The 22,242-nt window shown below is 39.6% G+C and overlaps 1 protein-coding gene across 1 annotated transcript in view; it reads left to right on the top strand.

Annotated features, from left to right (window-relative positions):
- Positions 1–22,242, top strand: part of TMC2 (transmembrane channel like 2) — a 64,976-nt gene that overhangs the window by 21,478 nt on the left and 21,256 nt on the right. Inside the window, exons 8-12 of the mRNA XM_043967503.1 lie at positions 2,338–2,485; positions 6,520–6,708; positions 10,782–10,961; positions 13,184–13,333; positions 16,996–17,124. Of these exons, the coding sequence (XP_043823438.1) occupies positions 2,338–2,485; positions 6,520–6,708; positions 10,782–10,961; positions 13,184–13,333; positions 16,996–17,124 (796 nt within the window). The remainder of the gene's footprint in view (positions 1–2,337; positions 2,486–6,519; positions 6,709–10,781; positions 10,962–13,183; positions 13,334–16,995; positions 17,125–22,242) is intronic.

Raw genomic sequence — 22,242 nt, forward strand, 5'->3', positions numbered from 1 at the left:
CTCCCTCTTTCCTTCCTCATTTTCTGCTAGAATAATGAAGATATAAAAGTCAAGTAATCTCTTAAGCCCAAAACGAAGGGCTAGCAAGATACAGGCAGGCCTGGTTTAACATTCTACTGGGATAGCTCACATAAAAATTAAGTTTTCTTCTTGAGAAGAGGGAGAGAAGGGAAGGGAAGGGAAGGGAAGGGAAGGGAAGGGAAAGGGAGGGGAGGGGAGGAAAGGAGAGGAAAGGAAAGAAGAGAGGAGAGGAGAGGAGAGGAGAGGAGAGGAGAGGAGAGGAGAGGAGAGGAGAGGAGAGGAGAGGAGAGGAGAGGAGAGGAGAGGAGAGGAGAGGAGAGGAGAGGAGAGGAGAGGAGAGGAGAGGAGAGGAGAGGAGAGGAGAGGAGAGGAGAAAAAAGAAAAGAAAAGCTTTTCATTCTCCAGCCCTGTCAAATCAGTAAGCTGCTCCTGGCTATACTCTTTGATTTCTACCAATTCTGATTTTTGTTCTATCTTGCCCAGAACATTCTCAAATTCATGTGAAGTATTATCCTTGTGAGCCAATATTTGCATTTATATGCAGAGCCCCATAATGAAAGAGCTTTGGTTTTGTCATCTATAAAACAGGGATATTATCTCTACTTCCTAACTCACAGAATTTGAATTTCAAATGAGATAATGGAAATGAAAGCACTTTGAAAATTATAATGTCCCGTATGAAAATAAGCTATTGATATTATTATTATTTCATATCTTCTCATCTTTTTCAGTGGGGTTCAGAAGGAAATAATCTTGGGATAAGGCATAATCCTGCAATTCTTTTCTAATTAATGTTCTGCAAACTATTATTATTGGTGTCAGTTTCTATGATATCAGAAGTGATTAAAAATTAGATTGAACTTGATGGCCTCTAAGGTCCCTACATGTATAATAATCTGATTCTAAGAAAATCGAGCTAGATAATGAAATAGTTAAATATCTAATAGATACACAATAATGCTTCAAGAAAACTTGATTAAATAAAATCTAGATTTATAAAACAGATCAAGTAAGGGGAGGGGAGCTATTGCTTCACAGAAGAATTTTTCATGATGTATTGGGGTTTCTTTAAGTATCAAGTTTCTTTAATATTTTATGAGAGGCAACATGATTTAGCACATAGATTGCTGGTGTCAGGAAGACCTGTGTTTGAATCATACCTGGGGCATTTACTAGATGTGTGACCCTGAGCAAGACTCTTGACCTCTCTGAACCTCAATTTCATCATCTGTGAAATGATGGTGCTAATATCATCCACTCCACAGGGTAGTTGTGATGATCAAATGGTATAATGTATGAAAATTATTATAAAAACTTGATAACACTATGTAAATATGAACCATCATTAATAATTTATTGCTATAGGGATCCATAATTCCATACCTATAGGTGATCTTCCCATGACACAACTCCTCCATGCCTTAGTAAATGGGTCTTTATGAGTAGCTATGGATAATAACATTTATTACCTGGCAGTCAATCTTTTGGTGATGAGCCTTTCCGCATTTATTTAGAGCGAGGGATCTTAACATAGGATCTGTGAACTTGTTTTGTTTGCATCTTGATAACTATTTCAATATAACTGACTTCCATTGCAATCCTACATGTTTTATTTTATGCATTTAAAATATTATTCTGAAAATAGTTTCATAGGTTTCATAAGATTTTCAAAGGTGTCCATCACATACACACATACTCAAAATAAAAACCCTTAAGAGCCCCTGATCTAGGCTAAAGGACAGGTTCACAGTCCATCAGTACATCCACAATTGAAGCCTTTTCAGATTGGCAGAATCTGCCAAACCTTATGGTCTTCTGTCATATGCTCTAAAAACTCCAAATCACCTCCACATCATGATGAGACACCAAAAAAGGATGGTAGTAGAGTGATTAAACACAAAATCCACCAAATGTAATTTCCATGTAACATATATATTATTTAAGTAAGGCATCTGATAAAGCCAGAATTTGGTTCCACCACATACCTGTTGTTTGACCCTAGGTAGGTGTCTAGATATGTGCATGTTTTGAATGATGAAATAAAGAAGGGAAAGAGTTGCCCCTTTCTTACTTGACAAGATTCACATTTGCAAATGCTGAAGTCCAGGGGGATGAACTATATTCAGATTATCCTCAACCTATCCAAACTATACCTTCATCAAGATTCCTGCCTTGCTGTCATTTTATGCTAGAGGATTTCAGTCTTCCCTATTCTCTAACTCTTTATAACTTCCAACTTTTGCTGGGAGCATGTCACTGGGCCAGGTGAAACCAACTGCATTGTCTCTTGATCCTGTGTAATGTTTCTCTTTGCAGCATGGCCAGCAATGCCCAAGAAAGCACAGGTGAAGGAAATGGTGACAACTTCACTTTCAGCTTCAAGATGTTTACTAGCTGGGACTATCTGATTGGCAATCCAGAGACAGCTGACAACAAGTATGCATCTATAACCACCAGCTTCAAGGTAGCCTCCTGGGGACCCCTTTCTTCTTGGGGAAATTTCCTAGCATTTCAACCATCTCAGTTGGAGCTTCGGAAAGCAATTTCCCTAATAGCCTCATGACACAAATTTTATAAGATTGAGTTAAACCTGCATTTCAAGTATTAAGGGGGGGGGGGTGGCGCATGGCTATTGTTCCTTAATGAATGAATCTCTTGTTATCTATTTTTTTTTACTGTCATGGAGAATTGCTCTTTCCATGATGCCTCCCTTTTCTCTTTCTTTCTCTTTCTCCTTGTTTTCTATTTCTCATTTCTATTGTACTGTTCTTTCTTTTCTCTGGTCTATACCTTCAGGTTGGCCCCAGAGTACCCAAACCATTACTTGGCTTCCCTGGTAATGGTAAGGACAAAAGAAATTCTTGACTACCTAGCAAAGAACTAGGTCAAATTTAGCAGTAAGCAAAGATGATATCTGTCTACTTGGTGTGGTTTGAGAGTCATTAGGCAGGAACCTTGCCTAAAAATCAATCCCGTCCTTTGGATCATCATAACTACTGGCAGGAGAAGGGCAAAATGGATAGAGTGCTGGGCCTAGAGTCAGGAAGACCTCAGACACTTACTAGGGGCAGCTAGGTGGTACAATAGATTGCAAACTGGCCCTGAAGTTGGGAGGATCTGAGTTCAAATCTCATTTCAGACACTTACTAGTTGTGTGACCCTGGGTAAATCACTTAACCCCAATTGCCTTAAAGATCCGGGGCCATCTCCAGTTGTCCTGATGTATATCTTGCCACTGTACCCAGATGCCTATGGAAGAGAAAGTGAGGTTGGTGACTTTGCACAGCCCTCCCTCACTTAAATCTAATTCACTAGGGGGCAGCTAGGTAGTACAGTGGATAAAGCCTGGCCCTGGATTCAGGAGGACCTGAGTTCAAATCTGACCTCAGACACTTGACACTTACTAGCTGTGTGATCCTGAGCAAGTCACTTAACCCTCATTGCCCTGCCAAAAAACATCCAATTCACTGCAAGTCATGACATCACCCCAATGTCATGGTCCTCTTCAAGAATGAGGACAAACAACAACAATAACAGACACTAATTGCATAACCCTGGACAAGGCACTTAACTCTGTTTGCCTGAGTTTCCTCATCTACAAAATAAGCTGGAGAAGAAAATAGCAAACCATTCCATTATCTCAGCCAAGAAAACCCCAAATGGGATGACAAAGAGTCATATATGACTGAAATGACAGAACAACAGGAGAGGGATAATGGCTGCAAAAACAAACTGTATCGGGGGCAGCTAGATGGCGCAGTGGATAGAGCACTGGCCTTGGATTCAGGAGTATCTGAGTTCAAATCCGGCCTCAGACACTTAACACTTACTAGCTGTGTGACCCTGGGCAAGTCACTTAACCCCAATTGCCTCACTAAAAAAAAAAAAAAAAAAAAAAAAAAAAAAAAAAAACTGTATCTAGTTCACAATTGTGTTTAAGGATGGCCCTTCCTAGAGTCTCCCTGGTCTATATTCTACAACTGCCAGGAACATGCTTGCAATGGTGGCCAAACAATTCTACAGGAACAATGACACAAGCCTATTGTTTTTGGAGAATATCATAAAGCAGTGGCTTCTGCTTGTCTGCTGAAGTCAAAATCTCTGCCTAGTGTTCAAGATCTTCAATAACCTCATTTCCCACTGACCCCCAAAACAAATTATTTGTATTAGACCATTCTCTACAACTTTCCTAAATGTATACATCATATTTCAGTGCATCTGCTCTGCTCTTCTGCATCTCTATCTATTGAAATGTACAAGTTTCTGATTATTTTTTTAAAATAAAAGTATTTTATTATTTTCCAGTTACATGTAGAAATAGTTGTCAACATTTGTTTATATAAGATTTCAAATTTAAATTTTTTCTCCCTCCCTCCCCCTCTCCCCTAGACAGCAGGTAATCTGATATAGGTTTTATATATATAATAACATTAAACATATTTCTGCATTAGTCATGTTATAAGAGAAGAATCAGAGCAATAAGGAAAAACCTTAAAAAAGAATAACAACAGCACCAAAACCAAAAGAAGTAGTATGGTTCAATCAGCATCCATATTCCAGTTCTTTTTTTTCTGGATTTGGAGAGCCTTTTCCATCATGAGTCCTTTGGAACTTTCTTGTACCATTGTATTGGTGAGAAGAATCTAGTCTATCACAGTTGATCAACACATAATTTTGATGATACTGTGTATAATGTTCTTCTGGTTCTGCTCATCTCACTCATCCCAAATAATTTTTACTTCCACCAAAAGATTCCCCTGCCTACTTTGAGCCCCCTGCCCCACGATGATATCTTTCTCCTCAGAATTCACCTCTGTTCTTATACTTTCTTTTGTCTAATGCATAGAACTGTAGAAGCAAAGCATCTCAGAGTTGAAAGGGTCTTTGAAGATTCTATAGCCTGGCACCCTCATTTGACCAATAAAAAAAAAACCGGGACCAATAAAGGGGCTAAGGTTTGTCCATGGTCACATGGTAAGAGACAACATAGAAAGGTGTTGGGCTATAGTTGGAGGCAAGAATCCCACCTCTGACACTTACTAGTTTTGTGACCATTGGCAACTGTTCTAACCTCTCTGAACCGCAGTTTCTTTGTCTATAAAGTAAGGATAATAAAACCTAGAGCACTGACCTCACAGCATTGCTGTGGGAATCAATGTATATTATATATGTAAAGTCTTTTACAAACATTAACTCTTTTGGGGGGGGGGAGTGAGGCAATTGGCGTTAAGTGACTTGCCAGGGTCACATAGCTAGTAAGTGTCAAGTTTCTGAGGCTGGATTTGAACTCAGGTCCTCCTGACTCCAGGGTCAGTGCTCTATCCACTGCACCATCTTAGCTGCCCCCGAACATTAACTCTTTTTTTTTTTTTAAGTGAGGCAATGGGGGTTAAGTGACTTGCCCAGGGTCACACAGCTAGTAAGTATTAAGTGTCTGAGGCCGGATTTGAACTCAGGTACTCCTGACTCCAGGGCCAGTGCTCTATCCACTACGCCACCTAGCTGCCCCGAACATTAACTCTTAAAATGAAGATCAGCTGTTATTATTAATGACAAAGATGACAATAGGAGGTCTCCTTAATCCCAGTCCTGTACTCTCCATTGGAAAGGGCCTGCCAGTCTTACATTCCCAAATACAATTTTAACTCCAGCAGATCTCCTACTTCTCATGTATTCTCCAGGGTGCCTTGTATAGTGCTCAGCATATAGCAGGTACTCAATAAATACTTACTTTTTGATTAAAAAGAACCCCTCCCAGGTGGTGAAGGAGGTAATTTACTAAATAGCTATAGTGCCATGGGGAATAGTAAGTAGTCTACCACTATTGCAGTTATTTTTATCCAAAGACAAATAGAAAGTAGTATTCTCTGCACACAACCTTCAAATATTGATATTTAAAACAAGAGACTGATCTGCAATGTTTACATTTTGGTGACAATATTAATTTATTCAGCAAGTGTTAGAGTTAAGGAAGGTCAACACTTTGAGGGCAGAGACAGTTTTATTTAGATTCTGAGTCTAGCAGAGAACCTTGAACGTTAGGGGGTTGGAGAGAGGGGAGTAGGATACCAGTGTCACATGACTTCATCAGTTTCAAGAGCTCCCCTTGTGAAAGTTAACCTCTACTAATGCAGATCAGCAACTTAATCATAATTTACATCCCTAGAAAATCACCTGAGTAACTTGAGAAGTTGTGATTTTCCATGGTCACAAGACTGGCATGGTCACAGATAAGACTTGAACTCAGGTCTTCCAGTTATTTTGCCTCCCACAATGCCCTTAATAGGTGCTTCACATATGCTTGTTGAGTGGAATGGATGACATAACATTGTACTGTGGGGAATACAAAAATGTCTAAAGTTCCCACACTTAGGGAGTTTTGGGTTAACTATAACCTTTAATGACTGCTCACATCTTCCATTTGGAGTCTGAAGACCAGGTTACAGTTCCAGATTACTCGGTCATTATATTTTTTGTTGATTTTCTTTTACACATAAGGAGTCTATTGTGGATGAACAAGAGAGCAACAAGGAAGAAAATATCCACCTGACAAGATTCCTCCGAGTTTTGGCCAACTTCCTCATCATTTGCTGTTTGTGTGGAAGTGGGTATCTCATTTATTTTGTGGTGAAGCGATCCCAGGAATTCTCCAAAATGCAAAATGTCAGCTGGTATGAAAGGAATGAGGTAAGAAGGAAAAAGCTGAGTTACTACCCATGCTTATTGTGTTGAATGGTGCACACAGTAAAAATCTGACTGAGTCAGGTCGGCAGAGGGACAAGCAAAGTGAATCTGAATCTGTGAAAGTTTGAGCCACTGATTTTTTTAGACACACACACATACACATACACACCAAATTAAACTTGGCTTTGGAGTATTACCTATTAGAGTTCCTTAAGGAATCTGTTTCAATAAACAGATAAGACTGATTTATAATTAGTGTATCAATGATCTATAGTTTAAAATGAGGTGTTTCTAGAGTGTGAGAAAATACTTAGATCTCTGAAATCAATGAAATATCTTTGCTTTTGATCTCATTTACAATATTAACTTACTTAGTAAACTTATTCCCACTACAACTATAAAACCAATTAATAATCACTTATTAAGCACCTTTTCATGATAGGTAAACCAGGTTAGGGGCAGCTAGGTGAGGCAGTGAATAATGTACCAGTCCTGGAATCAGGAGGACCTGAGTTCAAATTTGGCCTCAGACACTAGCTGTATGACCCTGGGCAAGTCACTTAACTGTTTGTCTCAATTTCATCATCTGTAAAATGCGCTGGAAAAGGAAATGGCAAACCACTCCATTGTCTTTGCCAAGAAAACCCTAAATGGGGTCATGAAGAGTCAGACATGACTGAACAAGGGCAGCTAGGTGACACAGTAGATAGAACACTAGATTTGGAAATAGGAAGATTCATCTTCATGAGTTCAAATCTGGCCTCCAACACTTACTGTCTGTGTAACCTTGGGTAAGTCACTTAACCTTTTTTACCTCAATTTCCTTATTTGTCAAATGATCTGGAGAAGGAAATGGCAAACCACTCCAGTATCTTTGCCAAGAAAACCCCAAATAGGGTCATGGATAGTCAGACATTCCTGAAATGATACAACAACAACAAATACGAGGTACTGGGGATTCACAGGCAAAACCAGAACAGCCCCTGTCCTCAAGGAGCTTACATTCGATCAAGAAAACAATATGTATAAGAAAATGAAAGGTACAAGAAAATAACAAGTATAAAAAAATAAAGAATATAAGGTATAATAAAATAAAAGCATATACCTAGTAAATACATGTTGATTTCAGGAGGGAGGAGGCACTAGCAGCTGGAAGGGATCAGGTGAGATCTCACATAGGAGCTACTTCTTGAGCTGAGCTTTGAAGAAAGTTAGGGCTACACCAAATGTCGCCCCTGCTGTTCCTCTTCCTGCTCCTATCCCTGTTCCTCATCTTTCTCCTCATTAGCTAAATCTACCGTATTTTGAATTCACTCTCTCATTAAATGTTTCCAACAGCCCTGGGAAATAGGTGGTACAGGATGAAGGTCAGCCTGACCCTGTGTGAATTAATAGGCCCAGAGTTCAAATTGGCCTTTATCATATATTGCATTTCCTCCAGTAAAACGGAATCTCTTTGAAAGAAAAGACTGTTTCATTTTAATCTTTGCCGTCTCCAGGGCCCAATACAATACCAGGTACACAGTAGCCACTTAATAAATGTTTGTTGAATCATTATTTTACCTCCTTCTCCCTCTTAAGAGGGAAAGCAGGGAATGTGGGGTGCTTGAAGAAACAAGTCAAACAGAATGCACAGGTTACCAAATGAATGAATGAATGAATGAAGTTAGTTTACGATGTGCAAAAAATACCATGCTAACTACTAGGGATAAAAATAGAAAAATGGGACAATCTGTGCTCTCAAGGGGCTCACATTCTAATGGGGGAAACAACCCATGGAAGGATTCAGTTACAAATTAACTGGAAAAATCCCATGGTCCTTAGGGTGCAGTGGCAAAGCCAGTGGTCATGTCATGCCTCTTTCTTAATGTCATTTCTAGTGGTAAAATAAGTTTCTGATGTTGAACCATTTAATAGAACAAGGACTTTGGTGACAAGAACTCTCCTTTCTGGGTCTTTGGTAGCAGGGACTGCAGCCCCTGAAGGAGCAGGGTCCAGGCTGCATCCCCATAACGATAGCATCCTAGGATGACAGCAGAGAGGACTGGGATGGAAATATGGCTACTCCCAATGTTCTCGGGTTCGGGGTCTTAGGCTTTCTCTATTAGGGTTAGCTACTAAGTGGATCAAAATACACTAATGAGTAGCAAGCTTTTAATCTTGTGTCTAGCTTAGCTCACTTCCATTAGTATAGGAACTCTCCTACCTACTCTGATGACAAGTTTCAGAGAGCTTTTTGAGGCTCTAAGAGAATGAATGACTCAGCCACGGTTCCACAGCTAGAAAGTGTCACAAGTGGGATATGAACTCAGGTCTTCCTCATCCAAAATCTAGCACTCTGGCCACGGTGCTACAGTGACTCTCCTTTGCACACAATCCCTTCTCTATAAAGGCCTGCTGACAAAATCAATGAATCGCTGGGTGAATCTCTCTATCTTCTAGCCTTATAGAGAAATCTGCTGGGGTCCCAAATAAGTTAACTCCAAGGAGATGTATATAAGGACAAGCCTAGAAAGGGAAGGGATTAGGACTGAAAGATAGAAGATAAGTGAAGAAAAGGGAAATAATGTGGACAATTTAACAACAAAGTGAGAAAGAAAATTAGAGTCAGTCCTGAAAGCCAAGGAAAAATAAATGATGATGAGGTAGAGAAAGGGATAAAGGCCTGAAAATAGAAATTCACTTTCTAATTCATTTGGAAACTAAGCAATACATATTGTGTCCTGGCAAAGCTTCCCAAATCCTGTTGCATTGTCTCAGGGTGGTCATTGCAGGTGATTGTCCTTCCACACCTTGGTTGGAGGCTGACTTGGTGAGGGTCATTTATAAAATAATCCCCAGTTTTGTTCCTCAAAGTCAGCATGAAAGGCAGAAACTCAAGCAGCTGTGTTCTCTTCCCCGTTGTCCTATCTGCATGTCAAGAGATGCAGAGTCAGGGGGCAGCTACATGAGATAGCCACCCAAGCAACTCACGGCTTCATTTTCCAAAGGAAACACCATAACTAGCAGCCTAGAAATCAGTTGGTGGAAGGACTGCACAGGGTTAATTCATCTGGATACAGTGGTGATGACCAGTGCCCCATTCTGCATTATTAGCAAACTGGACAGGCATCAGATTGGATCACCGAGGTGATTCTAAGAAGTAGTGGAGAAAAACTCTTCTCCCCAGCATCTTTTGCTGCCACTGATGCCATGCCCCCATCTGTATTTTTAATAGAAGATTGTTTCAAAACACATCAAGAGGAATCATGTTTCTGCTGACAGAGAGGATCTTGGGTAGTGTGATGTGGACATGTCATTTAACCTTAACCTTGTTTAGCACCTAACTTACAAGATGGTGGAAAGAAACAGATGAGATAATATATGCAAAGTGATTTGCAAATGTTAAAGCTCTATATTGATGGTTGTTGACCATTATTATGATTTTAATGAAGAAGCCAGGTCACCAGGCACAGTACTCCACTCCATCTCCATATCACTGTTACTTGCATCTCTCCATCTCCAAAGGAATAAAAACTCCGATTATCTCATAGCCAAATATCCCTGGGATCAGGCAAATGAGCAACCAAGGAATTCTAAGTGGTTACTACATGACCACCAATAGCAAAGAAAGATAAAAGGGTCCCTTAAAGAGTATGTCATCTTTCTGGAGCATTAGAAGCGACAAACATAAGCCTCTCCTGGAGAGGACAATGCATGACCAAATGTAATGAGCTTATGAGTTGCATGGTACATACAAATGCTACAGGATCTGAGAGAAGATAGAAGTCAAGAAGGTCTAAAGCAGTCAGAAAGTCTTGTTCTATGGTCAGATTCCATCATAATTAACAGGAATTCCCTATTTCCCAATGTCCCACCTATGATATGGGCTGCCATCTCATGGTATCTCCAGGAAGTAAAAAGATAAGGCAAGGAGCTAGATTTGATATTATGATCATAAGTCAAAAAATTGGTGGGCTAAATGGGAATAAAATGATGAAGTCTATGCTTGGGATATTGGCATTATTATTGTAACAACAGTGATTAATGGTGATTTTAAAATATGTAATCATTGATTAGCTTCCTCCATTTGGCAGGTTGAAATTGTAATGTCCCTTTTGGGGATGTTTTGTCCACCCCTGTTTGAAACCATTGCTGCCTTGGAGAATTACCACCCTCGAATTGGGTTGAAGTGGCAGCTAGGACGCATCTTTGCTCTTTTTCTCGGAAACCTCTACACATTCCTGTTGGCCTTAATGGATGACGTCCATCTAAAGGTAAAAGGCTTACCACCAAGGGCATGTCCCCAGAACACTTGAGATTTGGTTGTTTCTATTCTTGTAGCTAATAGGAATCACAGTTTCAATTTATAATCTCGTGGTCATCATCATTCACATTGATATTTAACCCAATGACAGTATGCTTGATATACAGGGAGCCAGTCTTTGAATCAGGAAGACCTGAACTCAAGTGCCATCTCTGACACACATTAGCTTTGTGACACTGTTCAAGTTGCTTAACCCCTCAGTACCTTGGGCAACTCTCTAAGACTATCACGTGTCAAGTAGGTGCCAATATGCATCGGTGGAGAGAGTTTCTTCACTGGGAGGTACTAAAAACTTGTAAAACCACAAGTCCATTCTCCCCCCAAAAAAATTCCACTTTATGGAAGACATAACAACCCTAAGAGGTAATAAAGGTGTGTTATCTCAGTTTTACACATGAGGAAACTGAGGTTCAGAGGTTTGTCCATGGTCACATAACTAATAAGTATCAGAACCAAGACTTGGACCTTGCTCCAACAACAATGTTCTGTCCCCTGCTCCCTAAGATGATATTTACACCAAAGTACTGCATCCTCCAGTGCCATCATCCCCAAAGCTTGTGACTCTGGCAAACATCCCTTTTAACGTCCCTTCTAGTAAAAGGTGCTTGCATTCTCAGGTTCCAATCATCCTTTTAATATTCAAGTTTAAAAGGCAGGTTTTGAAAATAGAGATCACTGAGCAAATTTCTTCTTCTTTGCTCTACAGGATGAATGGTTAAAAAGGGGGGAGACTCAAGTCCCTCTTTCAGCTCAGGAACCAATAAGCTGAATGACCTTTGCCAACTGTTCATCTCTCCAAGATTGTAAAATTACTATTTTCTCATCTGTAAATTAAGAGGGTTAGATTAAGTGATCTCTGAGGTTCCTTCCCATTCTAAAATCTTACACTTCTAGGAACTGTTAATATCTGGAACACTGAGTTACCTCTAACTAGATAGTCCCTATGACTGTCATTGATCATTGTCAAGACAGCCAAGGTTGAAGGAAGAGACATTATCCTTCTTGCCAGGAACTAAGAAGAAGTTTTGGCACAAAGACTTTGGATAATTGTTTAAATTAAAACAACTGAGAAAGCTTGGACCCTTCAAGGCCACCTTGTGGTAAAATACCATATTGGGTCACTTCTCTGTGCTCCACAATCCACCCCAAGCCCACTCTTAATCATTTATTCATCTGCCCACTTGTCTAACCCTCTTCTTGATCCCTTCCCAGCAATGGACCTCTTTGAACCCCAGCATTGCAGGTTTGATTTTTTAGTGTCATCTAACAAAGACTGGCCTAGGTCCTCTTCTCTGGTTTATGCCCACTGCCTCAGTTTCCATAACTCCAAAATCAGCAAAACTTTGTCCCTGGGCATCTTTCAGATGTTCTATTCATTTGAAGACTTTGAGCCTTTTGATAGTAAATGCTCTAGAGGCAAAGGGACTGAACCCATTATTTCATCAGCATAAGGAATTCCAAGGTGAAGAAACTCCCTTCACCAATTTATAGTCTTAGAGAGTTATCCAGAACACTAAGAAGAAGTGACTTGCCTAAGGTCACACAGCCAGTATATGTCAAATAAAGACTTGAACCCAGATCTTCAGCTACACTCCATACTGCCTCTCCATTATATTCTCTCTAACAAGTCTTCAAATAGTTGAGGAAAATTATTATAGCTCTCCATTATCTTCTCTTCTCTGTGTGAAATAGTCACAGTTCACTTAACCCTTTTTCATAATTCCAAACTTTTCCAGAACTTTCAAGGAGCCTAACATTGATTGGGGAAAGAATAGCCAAAGAAGAAAGGGTCCCCTTTCATCAAATCCTGGCATTGGAAAGTTGGGTCAAGGGGTTGTGAGATTGTGGGACAGATTCAGATATAAAATTATGCCAATATCTATGTCGTATCCTTTGCTACTTCCAGCTTCAGTGTAGCTATAATCACTTATGTGAGTCACAAGCCCAGCCTAACTAATATATTATTCTAATGCTAGACTTCAGCAGAAGCAGCTAGGTGGTGCAGTGGATAGAGCAGTGGGCCTGGTGGCACAGTTAAAACTAGAATCCAGATCTCCTGACTCCTCACCCAGGGCCTTCTCTGATATGCAACTGCTTTGCTTTGATGGATTCACAATGCAGTAAAACTGAAATCTGACTTTGTCAACCCTGTACCTCAACCTTCCTTTCTAGCTTTCTAATGAAGAGGCAATAAAGAACATCACCCATTGGACCCTATTTAACTATTACAATGCCTCTCTGTGGAATGAGAGTGTGACTCGGCCCCCACTTCATCCAGCGGATGTGCCCAGAGGTTCTTGCTGGGAGACAACAGTGGGCATCGTGAGTAACATGGTTTTCCCTTAAAGATAAGAGTTCTATCACTCTGTTCAGTCATAGCCAACTCTTTGTGACCCCATTTGGGAGTTTTCTTGGCAAAAACTCTAGAGTAGTTTACCATTTCCTTCTCCAGCTTATTTTCCAGATGAGGAAACTGAGGCAAACAGGGTTAAGTGACTTGCCCAGGGTCACACAGCTAAGGTGTCTGAATCCAGATTTGAACTCAGTTCTTCCTGACTCAGCATTCTATCTACTGTACCACCTATCCCTACCAGGTTTCTTTTCATTTCTTTCACTTGTTTGTTTTCCACTTGGTGATTTTTCTAAACCACAAAAATATCACACCTATTTCCTTTGGTAAATTCTAGCCCCTTGTTTGATCCCATTTTCCATACCTTTTTTCCACATGCCTCCTATAATTAACAAATACCACTTAGGCCAGCTCAGGACATAACTGAGACATTTGCTTAGGGAGAACCACTCCCCCTCCCCCCAAATCACACCGACTATGATGATTCATATTGTTGCAGGGTATTAAAATACCTAGAATGATGCTTCTTCCTAGTGTGTATGACACATGCTCCCTGGGAACAAAATTCAAGTATATACACTGTCTGTCTAGATGATTCATTTGGCTTTTTTCAGACCACCAAATGGCCCATGTAACTACTATGCCATCTACTGTAAAAGTTTTGCCTTCCAATGAGTCAGAACACTGATCTGGCATCCATTAAAGAAAATACAGGGACTACAGGACTAAAAAGTTGTATATCTTTTGCCAGGTGGTTCAGGGTTAGTGGAAAGGTTGTTTTCTTTGGGGGAGAAGGGGTCAGAGAAAACAGTATTTGCATATTGTGTTCATACAAGGCTAAATTGTGTTTATCCAGAAAGCCACCTGAGCTGACATGGAAAATGGAGTGTGGCATTTTTCCAGTAATTCTTCTTATAGTATGAAATCGGGAAGGAGAGGAAAGTGCAGAGTTATAATCTTAGGCACAGAGGAACCTTAGAAAGCATCTAGTTTAGTTTCTATCTGGGAAACTGAGGCCTAGAGAGTGACCCAGTCACAGCAAGGTTGTAGCCAAATTGGGATTGTAGCTGAGGTTACTTGACTCCCACATCTGACCCCAAGCTAAACAGTCAAGATCTATTACTTTTTAATTACAAATTATAAAGTTTGTGATCCAGAGAAGCTGCACCAACAGTTTCAGAAAGGGATGATGGGGAGGAGGAAGAAAGAGAAAGCCTTTGGGTGTTTTAACAACTGACCTCTGCTGGTTTCTCCTGGTTTCTAGCTAATCCTCAAGCAAGTCTCCTGACTTATATAATACCTCAATCCCTCATTTATTTTCTTTCTTCCTCTTTATTTTCATCTGATCTACTATAATAGCTTCTTAAGCAGGTGTCACACTTTGTTTCTCTCCTTCTCACCACCAACAGGATAATCCTAAGTATGACCGCATCATTCCTCTGCTCAAAAATCTTCACTTTCTCTCTACCGTCTACAGAATGAAATAGGAATTCCCAAGACTGGCATTCAAGCAAGGTCTTCCTCTTTTTGCCTGAAATCTACACTGCAATCCTTACAGAATCCTCCCCTCTTCCATTCACTCTGCCTTCCAGCCAAACCAATCCAAACATTTTGTACACACAGTGACCACCCTATCTATCTCCTCCACTTTTTAAAGTCTTTTCCTTTCCTCAAGGATGACCTGAGGTGCCACCTACTCAATGAAGCCCTTCCTGAGCCATGAAGGATTTATTACTCCTTAATGATCTCATCTCATTCTGTTTCAAGCTCTTCTGTTCATTTCTCAAATAATAAATTGTAGCTATCAATGGTATTATCATTTATGATGCTTAAAATCTGTTAGGACTAAAATCTAATGTGTGGTCACCTTAAATTAAAAGCTTATAGCACCAATCTTTGGGCATTAAGCATTTATTAAAGTATTTAGAAGTTAGCAAAAGACAGAGGAAGAACATGTGGAGTTCAGAAAGAAGAAGCCTAGCTACCCTGCCCTGTAGCTGCAACTACTGCAACCTCCAACAGAAAGCAGGATCCCCGTTCTCCTAGAGTGGAAGCTACCTGCAGGACCGCCAGAGGGGCAGTCCCCACACACAGCTCCAAGCTAATTGGCTGGTAGCATTAATTGACATGACTTACAGGCAGGTCTATGAATAGATGTAAGTTCTGGACACCAGATGGCCTCTGGACATAAGTCACATGCTTTCTCCTAGGGGGAGTTGGGGGGAGTGCTGCCCTGATTCTCACAATGTCTTTCTCAGCAGTGGTGTGGCACCCTGATTCTCACACATTCCTACTAGATGAGGGTAGAGACTGTTTTCTTCCACAAGGATTTAACACTTATTTAGCAAGTGGCAACTATATGACAAGCCCTGGAGACACAAAAACAATAAAAAAAAAATGATCCCTGCCCAAAAGCAGCTTACATTTTATCAGAGGATACAATATGTACATCATGTACATATGTGTAAATCAATATACAACACACAATTGTGACAACAAAGAGTGATTTTTTGAGGGATGACCTTAGTAGCTGGTTGGGGGGAGGGATGGATTAGGAAAGGTTGCATGCAGAAGGTGGCACATGAGCCAAGGTTTAAGGGAGACAAGGGCTTCTAAGAGATCTAGGTGAGGAGAGAGTGCATTCCAAGCATGGGAGACTATCCATCAAAGGCACTGAGATGGGAAATAGGGTATGTGAGACCCTTTGTGCATCCCCAATGCCCAGCACAATCCATTGTATACACTGGGTTCTTAGTAAATGCGTATTGAATTGACTGATGCCCATGGCCTATGCTATGTGTAGATGTGGAGAGAACTGTTATTAAACAAAGCACCCAGATGTGATGGTGCAAAGCAGCATATAAAAACATCTATTACAGGTGAACAGGTGGACATTTACAGACAGCTGATACTTAGTCCTTCCTGCTTCCAAAGGTTTTCAGAGACTTCCTGTTGTGTGTCTTCTAATAACTGGGAAAGAGGCAGAGCTCTTTTCTTTGTGCCTAAGAAAACGTCAAGAAACAGAAAGATGTCACCGTGATCTGATCCAAGATGCCAACAGAACCCCTGACTCTTGAGTTGTCAGTCTGTTTTTGAGTACTACTGTCTCTTTTATTTTGGGGGGGGACAGGGCAATGACGGTTAAGTGACTTGCCCAGGGTCACACAACTAGTAAGTGTCAAGTGTCTGAATCTGGATTTGAACTTAGGTCCTCCTGAATCCAGGGCCAGTGCTTTATCTACTGCAACACCTAGCTGCTCCCTGATTCCTACTGTATCTTAAATAAGAAGTGAGATTCTGGTCATCCTCTCAAAATAAGTCAGAAGGACCCATTTCAGATCTAGGATAGAAGCAACTCTATTGCCCCAAAAAGTCAACAAGAGGAAGTCAAGAGAGGATTACTGACATCCTTGAAGAAAAGTGAAGAAATGGGGGTAGCTAGGTGGTGCAGTGGAGAAAACACTGGCCCTGGATTCAGGAGGACCTGAGTTCAAATCTGGTCTCAGACACTTGAAACTCACTAACTGTGTGACCTTGGGCAAGTCACTTAACCCTCATTGCCCCACCAAAAAGAAAAGAAAAGTAAAGAAAAAACTACCACACTGACTGCTCTTTTCTTTGCTTTCCTTTTCAGGAATTTGTGAGGCTCACTGTGTCTGACATCCTGGTGACATTTATAACCATCCTGCTGGGAGACTTCCTCCGGGCTTGCTTTGTCAGATTCATGAACTACTGCTGGTGCTGGGACCTGGAGGCAGGATTTGTAGGTCATTGTTTTATAGGCTTTTGGTGCAAATGTTTTAAACGCCTTTATTTTATTTTTATATGTAGGTTTATAGATTTTTTTAATGCCTAAGGATGGCCTATTTGCTATTTCAGAAAATGGAAGTGTCTATTCTGCACTTTCTTCAGGTCATGAGATTTGCTTGGAGAAGAAAAAACATAGCTTATTCCAGTTTAATTTATACTATGACCTTCTAAAATGGTGGTCTTTGACATAGGGAAAATTTAGTCGATACATTTAGGTGTTACTTGGATGGATGCCATGGATGTATGAGGATGGCAAGAGTTATTAATGAGGCCAGAAGACTAGGAGAGTAAAGGAGAGAGAAAGAGGTTAAAGCAAAAAGAGTCCTAGGGAAAGAGGAAGAAAAAAAATAATGTAAGAAAGCTTTTGTCATTTCAGGAAGTGTTAGACAAATCAAATAATGGCATGGCTCTTGGGCCATACTTTTGGAATAAACCTTGAGAAAGGCCCTTTCATATTCAATTATTTTGTAATTCATTCAAATAATTAGTAATAAATTCATTAATTCATTAATGAAATGCTTACTCTCTGTAAAGCACTGTTCTAGGTACTGAGGATCCAAAAAGAAAAAGAAAACCAGTCCTCTCCCTATCCTGTCGCAGTTATATCAGTTCAAATGCTGTTGGCGTTCTGACAGGATTGCCTTCCTCATTTTCATGCCATAAATGAACCAAGGACAGTTGGACTCAAACCACAGTCTAGATGCATTAGGGTCCTTCTTCCTAGTTCAGTCATCGACCAAAGCCTGCTTTTGTCTAAAAATAGCCTAGAGTCTACCAGGTTCCCCACATGGGATCCAATGAACAAAAAAACTAAAAGTTCTTAGACTTGGACAAGATTAGAAGTCATAAGTTAGCTTTGTGCTTTCTCCTCCTCTTTTCTCTCTCCCTCCTTTAAGGTGTTCCTTGACTGTAGGCCTATAAGGAATGTCCTAATTGTTGCACCAAACTTAGGTCCTCTCCTTGATAGGGAGAAATTGATGGCTTGTGAACTTAGGGCCCTCTTCCCTAGTTGTAGGGCTAAAGCATGCAATCTAGAGATTTAGAAGCCAAGTGGTATTTGTCAAACAACTAGCATCTCTGAAAATCTAAATATGCATTTCCCCCTCAGACATATAACCCAACTCTATGGTATTCCCATTATCTCTACGGAAAGTTACTTAAGTGTGTTTAGTTCTCCCTTGGCTAATACAAACAATCCAATCTAATTCCAGTGTATTTAGTGCTCTTTGAAGGGCTTCAAACCATAGAAGGCACTATAGGTTTTCCTAAATCACAGCTGTTCCACTCCACAGGCATTTTTTTATGGAGAAACGTAAAACATTTATTTAGAATAGAAATTAATACGAGGGGAAAAAAGATAGTAATCCAAGCCTACATTCCTTGTTAACATAGCTCTTCCTTCTCTACCTCTCCCCCTACCCCAAATATGCTCTCAGGTCTTGGTCCCATTAAAGACTGTTGTGGTTTAGTTGTTTTCAGTCACATCCAATTCTTTGTGACTCCATTTGGGTTTTTCTTGGCAAAAATACTGGAGTGGTTTGCCATTTTCCTCTATAGCTCATTTTACAGATGAAGAAACTGAAGCAAACAGGGTTAAGTGACTTTCCTAGGGTCACATAGCTAGTTAGTGTCTAAAGCTGAATTTGAACTTAGATCTTCCTGACTTCAGGCCTGACACTATGCTACCTAGCTTCCCTCCACCCACATTAAAGATTCATGAATCCAAAAACTGGTTGCCCATAGTAAGTCCCTCCATGGCCCAATGGCAAGTTAGCAAGAAATTCTCAAAATAAATATAATTGGAAGCCTTATGGGGCGGAGACTGAGTCCAATTTCCAATGGGGTAATGCCATTTCTTCCTAGCCAGGTTTTATCATAGGCTTCATGAAGCATTATTATATACGTGGGATATATCCAGGGTCACAGGAGGTGAGATGAGCACAAGGCTGCTTGGACAGTTGCCTGGATTGTCTTGCTGATTTAGGCCTTATTCAAAAACAAAGGCTTTATATAGTACTGAGTAAATGGAGTACCCAGCTGTGGGATGTATTGTCCCCTGGATTTCAGTTTTATTGATTGGGGGCTCTAAATTTAATCATTTGTACAATACTTTAGCAGAGATGTCTCTCTAGATACCTGACCATTGCCAACCAAAAAAACTACCAGAGGAGTGTGACTCCTTGAATTTTTTAGGTTTTATTAATGTGTTTTATTTTGACATTATGAACCTTTATAGATTTCCCCCACTCAATGATAAATCTTTCATAACAAAATAAAAGAATGTCATTTGAAAGCTCATGCAACAGTCCAAATCTATACAACCCTCCCTTTAACTCTCTCTCTTTTTTTTTTTTTTTTGGTGAGGCAATTGGGGTTAAATGACTTGCCCAGGGTCACACAGCTAGTAAGTGTTAAGTGTCTGAGGCCGGATCTAAACTCAGGTCCTCCTGAATCCAGGGCCGGTGCTCTACCCACTGCGCCACCTAGCTGCCCCTTAACTCTCTATTTTTAAAATTATTTTAAAATAACATAAATCTCTTTTCTCTCCCTTTTAGTCTTTCATCCCACTGGGTGGGGGAAGAGAAATTAAAAATAAATTCCTTGTAACAAATACACATGGCCACAATCTAAAATATTTGGGAGTCTACCTGCCAAGACAAATCCAAGGACTCCATGAACAACCACAAAACACTTTTTATACAAATAAAATCAGATCTAAACAACTGGAAAACTATCAATTGCCCATGGATAGACTGAGCTAATATAATAAAAATGACAATTCTACCCAAGTTAATTTACTTATTCAGTGCTATACCAATCAGACTACCTAAAAATTATTTTATAGAATTAGAAAAAATAGTAACAAAATTCATCAGGAAGAACAAAAGATCAAGAATATCAAAGGAATGGGATGGAAAAAAATGCACAGGAAGGTGGGCTAGCCATACCAAATCTGAAGCTATACTATAAAGCAGCATTCATCAAAACTATTTGGTACTGGCTAAGAAATAGAGTGGTAGAGCAATGAAATAGGTTAGGCACAGAAGATAGAGTAGTAAATGACTTTAGTAATCTACTGTTTGATAAAATCAAAGACTCCAGGTTCTGGGATAAAAACTCACTATTTGACAAAAACTCCTGGGAAAACTGGAAGACAGTATGGCAGAAACTAGGTAAGACCAACATCTTATACCGTATACCAAAATAAGGTCAAAATAGGTACATGATTTAGACATAAAGGGTGATACCATGGGTAAATTAGGAAAGGAAGGAATAATTTACCTCTCAGATCTTTGGAGAAGAGAAGAACTTATGACCAAACAAGAGATAGAGAATATTATGAAATGCAAAATGGGTGATTTTTATTACATTAAATTAAAAAGAATTTGTATAAACAGAAGCAACTCATCCAAAATTAGAAGGGAAGCAGAAAGCTGGGAAACAATTTTTACAGTGAGTATTTCTGATAAAGGCCTCATTTCTAAAATATGTAGGGAACTAAATCAAATTTATAAGAATGCAAGTCATTCCCCCATTGAAAAATGGTCAAAGGATATGAACAGGCAGTTTTCAGATCAAGAAATCAAAGCTATCTATTGTCATATGAAAAAATGCTCTAAATCACTAGTGATTAGAGAAATATAAATTAAAACAACTCTGAGGCACCTCCCCACACCTATCATATTGGCTAATGTGACAAAAAAGGAAAATAATAAATGTTGGAGAAGCTGTGGAAAATTGGAATACTAATGAATTATTGGTGGATCTGTGAACTGATCCAACCATTCTGGAGAGCAATTTGGAACTATGCCCAAAGAGCTATAAAACTGACTCAGCAAAACCATTATTATGTCTTTATCCCAAAGAGATCATATAAAAGGGAAGGGGACCCACATGTACAAAAATATTTATAGCTACTCTTTTTTTGGTGGCAAAGAATTGGAAATTGAGGGCATGCCCATCATATGGGAAATGGCTAAAGAAGTTGTGGCATATGAATGTAATGGAATACTATTGTGCTGTAAAAAACAATGAGCAGGTGGATTTCAGAAAAACCTAGAAAGACTGAACTAGAATGAACTGATGCTGAGCAAAATGAGCAGAACCAGGAGAACATTGTACACACTCTCAACATCATTGTGTCATGATCAACTGTGATAGACTTAGCTCTTTTCAGCAATACAATTATCCAAGATAATTCCAAAGGACTAATGATGAAAAAATGCTCTCCAGATCCAGAAAAAAAGAACTGTGGAATCTGGATGCCAATTGAACCTTACTGTTTCTACTTTTTTGTTTTTTCTTTTTTGATGTTTTTCCCTTTTGTTCTGATTCTTCTTTCACAACATGACTAATGCAGAAATATGTTTAATGTGATTGTCCATGTATAAAACTATATCATATTTCTTGCTGTCTTGGTGGGGGGGGGGCGGGGGGGAAGAAGGGAGGTAGAGAGAAAAATTTGGAACTAGAAATCTTATAAAAACAAATGCTGAAAACTTTAAAAAAAATACACACAGCCAAGAAAAACAAATTCCCTAACTGACTACATACAAAAATAGAATATGTCTCATTCTGCACCCCAAATCTATCACCTGTCAGGAGATAGACAATATGTTTCATCACTGGTCCTCTGGAATAGTGGGTGGTCCTTGTACCAATCATAGTTTTAATAGTTTTCAAAGTTAAATGTTGTTCTTATTGTAGAAATTGTTCTCCTGGTTCTGCTTACTTCACTATGCATCAATCCATAAGAGTCTATGGCTCTTTTGAAATTATCTATTTCCTCATTTCTTAGAGTACATTCTATTGCTCACATTCATATACTACACAACATATTTAGCCATTTTTCAACTGATAAGCATTCTTTTAGCTTCTAGCGTTTTTTTGTCATCACACACACAAAAAAATGCTATAAATACTTTTCTACTTATAGGACCTTTTCCTCTTTCATTAATATCTTCTGGATATAGGCTTAGCAGTGATATAGCTAGGTGAAGGGATATGCACTGTTCAGTAACTGTTTTATGCATAATTACAAATTACTTCCCAGAATACTTAGAACCATTAA

The sequence above is a fragment of the Dromiciops gliroides genome, chromosome 5 (genome assembly GCF_019393635.1).
Source record: "Dromiciops gliroides isolate mDroGli1 chromosome 5, mDroGli1.pri, whole genome shotgun sequence".
Lineage (NCBI taxonomy): Eukaryota > Metazoa > Chordata > Mammalia > Microbiotheria > Microbiotheriidae > Dromiciops > Dromiciops gliroides.